We start from the raw sequence: 9,407 nt of genomic DNA, 5'->3' as shown, positions 1-9,407 counted from the left end.
GGGGAGTCCCAGTAGGGGTCCCCACGAATACAGCACATCAACAGGGAAATAGATGGCCTGTGGCATATTATTGCCCAGTTTGGCCCAGCTATTGTTGATGCTAAGCAGATGCTTGGATCAATTATATCTACTATAATCAACAATTTTGATTTGTTAAACTACACCCAAACAGTTACTTACGCGGGATGCTGAACGATTGGAGGCTACCTCTCAAAAACCAGTAGACAAAATAGACTAAGAAACTGGACTTGAGTCTGGCCAACCAGGGAGCGTGTATGTAAAGAATTGGAGAACAGCTTTGCACGTTTAGTCCCTAAACAATACTAGTCTGCGATGGGAGCCATTTTCAAAAAGCTCTGAGTGGGTTGCAAGCGTTATCATGGAGATGAAGGTCTTGCAGGTGTGGAGGAGGTGGGACTGTTCTTCTGCTGGGTTGGTTGGTCTTGGTAAGTCTACTACAATGAATATTACTGGATTCTGACTCTAGTTGTTGTTCTCTTATGCCGTCATGTTGCTTGCTGCTGCCTGTATCATACCTTGTTTGAAGAAGTTTTTACAGATGTGGCAAGGAGGCTGATACGGAATCAAGTTTTCGCAGGAGAAGGGCCTGACAGAGGAGGACCTTGCGTTTGCTGTATTGATGTCTGTCAAATGAATATAAAAAAAGTGATGGTTTGTCCTGCCCTTGTTGTGAAGGTTTGAAGTTCCGGGGTGGCGACGAGCCCACCTGGTACAGGTTGTATAGAGGGATGGACCTGAGGTTTAACATATTCTGTTTTTTGGGTTACTAATGTGTGGTTGGCCATTCCAGTGATAGTTTATTGCGGAGTGCGACTCCTTTTTTGCTCCTTGCTCATTTACGACTAACTTACATGAGGCTTTGGTGTCCCTAGGGGGTGCCAGATAATATTAACTGTGAAATAAGGACAGGCTGGGTTTGAATCTTTGTCTGTTGGTGGTGTACGGTTAATAAAAAATGTGGGCAGACATTAACTACATTCATTTTAATATCCAGAAAACTGGGTAATTGAATCAACAAGGCTTTGAGGCGTCCGATGGACATTGGCAGCTACATCCTTGATGGCATTTCAAAATTAGAATCGCGGGGGGACTGGATATGTTATTGCAGAACGGGGGTCTGTGCAATGTTTGCGTGACAGTGTTGTACTTTCATTCCCAATACACAGCTACGGATGGAGTCGGACTGTAGCATTGGAGGGACTTCGACCCGTAATGGTAGATGAAACAGCATGTCTGGGTGGACACTTCTATGTGGGACTTCATGGATGGATGCTTTTGGTAAAATATAAGACGCTGGTTTCCTCTATCCTAGTATCTATTTCCGTATTGCAGTATTCTTGTACTTTTTGGGTGCTGTTTGCAGTCCCATGTGCGCGGACTGCTTGCATAGCCGTGTTATCACTGCGCCATAGACCCTATTTTCAGGAAAGGCCCAAATGTCCCATTGCTTGATGGATGGGAAGCTGACCTGTTTATCTATTGGAGGACTTAAGATCACTTTTATTCACGTCTGCTTGTTGAGACGTGAAGAGAGGGAATCAAAAATTTGTCTTCTGACAACATTTTATCCCTAGCTTTGTCTTTTTATAAATACTTTTATGTCACGTCTCTTGTGAGACGGTGAAAGAGAGGGAATCAAAATTTGTCTTGCTTGACAATTTATCCTTTAGTTTGTCTTTTTATATACTTTTAAAATGTCACGTTCTCTGTGAGACGTGAAGAGGGGAATCAAAAAATTTCGTCTTCTGACAAATTTATTCCATGTAGTTTTGCTTATATACGGTATGTCACGTCTCTTGTGCAGACGTGAAGAGGGAGTTGTAAGATTGTAAATTAGAATTTGGTGGACTTGTATTTTAACCAACTTCCTCAACATTAGCTATGGTTGACACAATATACACACTCCCTTTTATATTGGACATATGCTGGACTCATTGGACACATGCACGACACCCACAACTCCCCTCCCCATGACAATCACACAGACACACACAACTCAGGGATGGAGCTCAGGACAAGAAACTCCTCAGGAACCAATGGAACGTGGACCAGGCCGGATTCAGGACTACCCAAGACCCAGTTCGACCAATCGGAAGGCCAGACTCGCAGATCTACCTACTTTGCTTGTTGTCTATATATTACTGTACTAGTGTTGGAACTAGTCCCTTTTTCCTGACGACCCCATACGGATCAGATAGAAAGGAGCCGTGCTGCACGCTTTGCAAATATTTTACACTTGGAATAAACCTGCCTTATTATAAAATTATCCACCTCGTCCTATGTCTCCTCTTGTTCTCCTGTCTCAAGTAAAAATAATTATCAACACTAGAATCCTTGACTAGAACCAACAAATGTGATCATATTTACCCAGTGCAGCTCCCTACACTGGCTTCCTGTTAAGGCAAGGGCTGATTTCAAAGTTTTACTGTTAACCTTACAAAGCGTTACATGGGCTTGCTCCTACCTATCTTCCGAGTTGGTCCTGTCGTACATACCTACACGTACGCTACGGTCACCAAGACGCAGGCCTTCTAATTGTCCTAGAATTTCTAAGCAAACAGCTGGAGCAGGCTTTCTCTATAGATCTCCATTTTTATGGAATGTCTGCCTACCCATGTGAGAGACGCAGACTCGTCTCGACCTTTAAGTCTTTATTGAAGACTCATCTCTTCAGTAGGTCATATGATGAGTGTAGTCTGGCCCAGGAGTGTGAAGGTGAACGGAAAGGCTCTGGAGCAACGAACCGCCCTTTGCTGTCTCTGCCTGGCCGGTTCCCCTCTCTCCACTGGGATTTCTCTGCCTCTCAACCCCTATTACAGGGCTGAGCCACTGGCTTACTGGTGCTCTTCCATGCCGTCCCTAAGAGGGGTGCGTCACTTGAAGTGGGTTGATGTCACTGACGTATCTTCCTGTCTGGGTTGGCGCCCCCCCTTGGTTTGTGCCATGGCGGAATCTTTGTGGGCATTACTCGGCCTTGTCTCACGGATGGTAAGTTGGGTGGTTGAAGCTTTCCCTCTTAGTGGTGTGGGGCTGTGCTTTCCCCTGTCGGGTACATCGATGCACAGTGCTCCTTGACCCCTCCTGTCTCAGCCTCCAGTATTTTATTGGCCAGTAGTTTTATGTGTCAGGGGCTCAGGGTCAGTCTGGTGTATATCTGCGGTACTTCTCCTGTCTTATCCGGTGTCGCTGTGTGAATTTAAGTATGCTCTCTCTAATTCTCTCCTTCTCTCTTCTTTCTTCTCTCGGAGGACCTGAGCCTAGGACCATGCGGTAGGACTACCTGGCATGATGATCCTTGCTGTCCCCCAGTCCACCTGGCCTTTGCTGCTGCTCCCAGTTTCAACTGTTCTGCCTGCGGCTATTATTGACCCTGACCTGTTCCGCACGTGCTACCTGTCGCCAGACCTGCTGTTTCACTCTCTAAACTCTCTTTGATTTTTTCATACTGTTACAGTATCTAGAGTTACAAAATGTACAATAGAGATAATAATTATACACAACATAGAATGACATCTGCCCTCATTATCAAAATTGATGGTAGGGATACTGTGTAGAGACTGATCTGTACTCCAGGGTGGACAGTGGCAACCAACTTACAATATACGGCAGTGAAAAACAAAAATATCACGGACATCAATAAAAACAAATAGAAGACAAAATAGAACAAATTAAGAGTAGAGATACTCTTAATGATCGGCTATGAAAAGCCAACTGACATTTACTCCTGATGTGCTGACCTGCTTGCACCCCGACAACTACTGTGATTATATTATTTGACCATGCTGGTCATTTATGAACATTTGAACATCTTGGCCATGTTCTGTTATAATCTCCACCCGGCACAGCCAGAAGAGGGACTGGCACCCCTCATAGCCTGTGTTCCTCTCTAGGTTTCTTCTAGGTTCTGGCATTTCTAGGGAGTTTTTCCTAGCCACCGTGCTTCTACACCTGCATTGCTTGCTGTTTGGGTTTAGGTGGGTTTCTGTACAGGCACTTTGAAATATCAAGCTGATGTACGAAGGGCTTTATAAATACATTTGATTTGATAGACGTGTCTATCTGTAGTTAATAAACTTTGGAAGACGTTTCTATCTGTAGTGCAGTTATAAACTGTGGAAGACGTTGTCTATCTGTAGTGAGTTAATAAACAGTGGAAGACGTGTTCTATCTGTAGTGAGATAATAAACAGTGGAAGACGTGTTCCATCTGTAGTTAATAAACTGTGGAAGACGTGTTCTATTCTGTATGAGATAATAAACTGTGGAGACGTGTTCCTAGTCTGTAGTGAGTTAATAAACAGTGGAAGACGTGTTCTATCTTAGTGAGTTAATAAACTGGTGGAAGACGTGTTCTCTGTAGTTAATAAACTGTGGAAGACGTGTTCTATCTGTAGTGAGTTAATAAACTGTGGAAGACGCTGTTACTATCTGTAGTGAGTTAATAAACTGTGGAAGACGTGTTCTATCTGTAGTTAATAAACAGGGAAACGTGTTCATCTGTAGTTAATAAACTGTGGAGACGTGTTCTATCTGTAGTGAGATAATAACTGTGGAAGACGTGGTTCTATCTGTAGTTAAAAACTGTGGAAGACGTGTTCTATCTGTAGTTAATTAAACTGTGGAAAACGTGTTCTATCTGTAGTGAGTTAATAAACTGTGGAAGACGTGTTCTATCTGTAGTTAATTAAACTGTGGAAGACGTGTTCTATCTGTAGTTAATAAACTGTGAGACGTGTTCAATTGTAGGAGTAATAAACTGTGGAAGACGTGTGCTATCTGTAGTTAATAAACTGTGGAAGACGTGTTCTATCTGTAGTTAATAAACTGTGGAGGACGTGTTCTATCTGTAGATAATAAACTGTGGAAGACGTGTTCTATCTGTAGTGAGTTAATAAACTGTGGAAGACGTGTTATCTATCTGTAGCTTGATAGTTAATAAACTGTGGAAGACGTGTTCTATCTTGTAGTTAATAAAACTGTGGAAGACGTGTTCTATCTGTAGTATAAACTGTGAGAAGACGTGTTCTATCTGTTAGTTTAATAAACTGTGGGAAGACGTTTCTATCTGTAGTTAGATAAACTGTGGAAGACGTGTTCTATCGTAGTTAATAAAAACTGTGGAAGACGTTTTCTATCTGTAGTGAGATAATAAACTGTGGAAGACGTGTTCTATCTGTAGTTAATAAACTGTGGAAGGACGTGTTCTATCTGTAGTTAATAACTGTGGAAGACGTGTTCTATCTGTAGTTAATAAACTGTGGAGACGTGTTCTATCTGTAGTGAGTTAATAAACTGTGGAAACGTGTTCTATCTGTAGTTAATAAACAGTGGAGACGTGTTCTATCTGTAGTTAATAACTGTGGAAGACGTGTTCTATCTGTAGTTAATAACTGTGGAAGACGTTTCTATCTGTAGTGAGTTAATAAACTGTGGAAGACGTGTTCTATCTGTAGTTAATAAAAACTGTGGAAGACGTGTTCTATCTGTAGTTAATAAACTGTGAAGACGTGTTCTATCTGTAGTGAGTTAATAAACTGTGGAAGACGTGTTCTAGCTGTAGTTAATAAACTGTGGAAGACGTGTTCTATCTGTAGTTAATAAACTGTGGAAGACGTGTTCTATCTGTAGTGAGTTAATAAAACTGTGGAAGACGTGTTCTATCTGTAGTTAATAAACAGTGAAGACGTGTTCTATCTGTAGTTAATAAACTGTGGAAGACGTGTTCTATCTGTAGTGAGTTAAAACTGTGGACGATGTGTGGAAATATGGATGTATAGTAATTTACAATAATTTGATAAAAAAAAGGTGAAATTATGCTATTTATCATTTTCAACTGCTGAATTTCATACATTCTTCCAATGGAAACCACAATGTAGTGATACAGCTTTAACATATGCTAGTGATACAGCAAGCGTTTACACTATGTAGTGAATACAGCTTACATACACTGTATGTAGTAGTTACAGCTTGTAAGATATCTGTGGTAATTGACCGCCGACTCTATGTAGTGAACAGCTGCTAACTTAGTACACGTATGGTAAAGTGATTTAGCATGCCAGCTTACCACCCCTATTATAGTTGTTACAGCTTTAACGTTTGTCAGTAATACAGCTAAACTTTACATCTTAATAGTGTATACTGCTATTACACTATCTGTGACAGCAACGTACTCTATGTACATTGTTACAGCTTGACACTAATTGACCAGCTATGACTATGTAGCTTCAGCTTTACACTATAGTAGTTTACAGCTTACACTTGAGCGTTACAAGTTACACGTAAATTGTATTTACGCCAAGTTTACACAGTCACTTTACACTATGTAGTGTTACAGCTTTACACTATGTAGTGTTTACAGCCAAGCTTACACTATGTAATGTTATAGCCAAGCTTTACAGTGTCAGACCCAGTTACTGACCAGTGTTGGTGTTTGGTACAAGTAAACCTATTGCATAGAGCTAAGAGAAACATTTTGAACTCTTGATTCTGCAAGTTACATGCTTTAATATGATCAATAACATACAAGGGTTTTCATATGACCTTTCTCTGCCTACTATTTTCTTAAACCAATGCAGACCAGACCAGACCTCCTGATTACAGTCAGCTGAGAGAACATTCTGAATCCTTGTTTTACATGACTTCCCAACTCTCCAGTCTGTCCGGTCCATCAACTCTCCAGTCTGTCCGGTCCATTCAACTCTCCAGTCTTCCGGTCCATTCAACTCTCCATCTGTCCGGGTCCATTCAACTCTCCAGTCTGTCCGGGTCCATTCAACTCTCCAGTCTGTCCGGGTCCATTCAACTCTCCAGTCTTCGGTCCATTCAACTCTCCAGTCTGTCCGGTCCATGCACTCTCCATCTGTCCGGGTCCATTCAAACTCTTCCAGTCTGTCCGGGTCCATTCAAACTCTCAGTCTGTCCGGTCCATTAACAAGGCCAGTTTCATTTACCTACAATAACACAGACCAGCCCGTTAGAACCATGACTGAGCACAACAGGACCTCTACTTCTTAGCAACACAAAACCAAACCTCCCTCTCATATTAACAACAACAGCCAGAATGAAGAAAAAGAGAAACACAGTTGTTTCTCATCTTAGTCCTAGCTTCCTCGTTGTTTCAACACACCCTCTCATCTAACACAAACAAGAGACTGTGAGGAATAAAGGACCAGAACAGTCTTCCTCACTGCAGACAGTCAATGTCACCCATCGTAGACCACGGGCTGCTCAAACACTCAGACGCGTATACAACACCTTCTTAGAGATGAACCTACACCACCAGGATTGACAGAGATAGAGAGGAGCAGAACGGGGTAGAGGGGACGTAAAGAGGCAGACAGGACGGCGTGTGGGGGGGGCGAGGGGTAGAGAGGAACCAGTAACAGGCGGTGAGGGACGGGTAGAGAGGAGACAGGACGGGCGAGAGTGAGGGGGACTAGAGAGAGACAGACGGAGGTGGTCGCGGGATAGAGATGAGACAGGACGAGCAGATGGGTGGGGGCGGTAAGAGGATCAGAACGCGGTGAGGGGGGTAGCAGGAGGAGAAGACAGAACGTGGGAGGGGGATAAAAGAGGGGTGAGGGGGTAGAACACTTACAGTGACTGTTAAATCCACCAGTGTTATAGATGTGTGTACCTGGTAGAAGCGAGTTATAGACCTGTGTGTTGTATATACGTGTGTGGTGTATAGATTGTGTGTGTATATAAGTGTGTGTGTGTGATATAAGTGTGTGTGGGTATAGATGGGTGTGGGTATAGCATCGTGTTGTAATATAAGTGTGTCGCGGTATTAGATGTGTGTGTGTGTATATAAGTGTGTGTGCATAGATGTGTGCTGGGTATGATGTGTGTGTGTGTGTGTGTGTGTGTGTGTGTGTGTGGGGGTATAGATGAGTGTGTGGGCATAGATGTGTGTACCTGGAGAAGGAGTTGTCGAAGATGAGTGTGTATTCTCCAGTGTTTCTGACTATCAGCTCTCCTGTCATGGTCTCTTTGTGGGAGTGACAACGAGTCAGAGGGATCAGTACCTGGAATAGAGACAGAATACCTTCACCCTAAACCTAATCCTAAACCTAATCCTAACCCTAAACCTAATCCTAACCCTAAACCTATAACACATTAAACCTAATCCTAACCTTATAACACATTAAACCTAATCCTAACCTTATACTTTAGAACACATTAAACCTAATCCTAACTTTAGAACACATTAATCCTAATCATAAACCTTAGAAAACATTAAGCCTAATCCTAACCCTATTCCCTAGAACACATTAAGCCTAATCCTATACTCTAGAACACATTAATCCTAACCCTATACCTTAGAACACATTAAACCTAACCTCAGAACACATTAAACCTAATCCTAATCCTATACCTTAGAACACATTAAACCTAATCCTAACCCTATACCTTAGAAAACATTAAGCCTAATCCTATACCTTAGAACACATTAAATGAGAACTAGTTCTCAACTAGCCTACCTGGTTAAATAAAGGTGAAAAAAATAAAAAATAAATAAAATTAAGCCTAATCATAACCCTATACTTTAGAACACATTATGTTAAACACTAATAACTGACCTACTCCAGCAGTGTGTGTTAAATATACCTTAGCCTCCTCCAGAGGTGTGTGTGTGTCCTCTCTGTACAGCACACTAAAGGAGATGCTCTTGGGTTGTGAGGTGAACAGCCAGTGTATGGTAGCACCAAGGGTAGACCCAGTAATGGGGATGGAGCTGTAACAACCAGACCTGATGAACAGCTCCCTCAGACCGTCACCAAACACACTGATCTCCTCCACACTGAACGGAACACACAACCTGGAGAGGAGGACACACGCATCATAACACATTAATAACAAAACACCACAGACAGATTCCCAGACAGATTAACAGCCAGTACATGCAGCCAGAATCCCAGCCAGATTAATAGCCAGTATATGCAGCCAGATTCCCAGCCAGTACATGCAGACAGATTCCCAGACAGTTTAACTTCTTATGGCTGGGGGCAGTATTGAGTAGCTTGGATGAATAAGGTGGCCAGAGGTGCCCAGAGTAAACTGCCTGCTACTCAGTCCCAGTTGCTAATATATGCATATTATTAGTATATTTGGATGGAAAACACTCTAAGTTTCTAAAACTGTTTGAATGATGTCTGTGAGTATAACAGAACTCATATGGCAGGTAAAAACCTGAGAGAAAATCCAACCAGGAAGTGGGAAATCTGAGGTTGATCGTTTTTCATTCCCTATTGAAGATAGTGCCGATATTGGTCACGTTGCACTTCCCAAGGCTTCCACTAGATGTCAACAGTCTTTAGAACCTTGTCTGATGCTTCTACTGTGAAGTGGGGGCGAATGAGAGGGGATTGAGTAAGGTCTGCCATG

At 42.4% G+C, this 9,407-nt stretch overlaps 1 protein-coding gene and 1 long non-coding RNA gene across 2 annotated transcripts in view; both read right to left on the bottom strand.

Moving 5' to 3' along the window:
* Positions 1-6,504: 6,504 nt before the first annotated feature.
* On the bottom strand, positions 6,505-6,860 carry LOC139025216 (uncharacterized). The gene is made up of 2 exons (XR_011476687.1): positions 6,744-6,860; positions 6,505-6,668 (listed from the first exon to the last, which is right to left on the bottom strand). It is a non-coding gene; the product is annotated as an uncharacterized lncRNA (long non-coding RNA).
* Positions 6,861-7,182: 322 nt separating this feature from the next.
* The window catches only part of LOC112073813 (FYVE and coiled-coil domain-containing protein 1), a 15,451-nt gene continuing 13,226 nt past the window's right edge, over positions 7,183-9,407 (bottom strand). Inside the window, exons 6-8 of the mRNA XM_070440290.1 lie at positions 8,631-8,841; positions 7,938-8,047; positions 7,183-7,290 (exon numbers count right to left, since the gene is read on the bottom strand). Coding sequence (XP_070296391.1) covers positions 7,248-7,290; positions 7,938-8,047; positions 8,631-8,841 — 364 coding nt within the window. The 3' untranslated portion in view covers positions 7,183-7,247. The remainder of the gene's footprint in view (positions 7,291-7,937; positions 8,048-8,630; positions 8,842-9,407) is intronic.

The sequence above is a fragment of the Salvelinus sp. IW2-2015 genome, unplaced genomic scaffold (assembly GCF_002910315.2).
Source record: "Salvelinus sp. IW2-2015 unplaced genomic scaffold, ASM291031v2 Un_scaffold2379, whole genome shotgun sequence".
Lineage (NCBI taxonomy): Eukaryota > Metazoa > Chordata > Actinopteri > Salmoniformes > Salmonidae > Salvelinus > Salvelinus sp. IW2-2015.
This window is presented reverse-complemented; position numbering and strand designations above follow the sequence as displayed.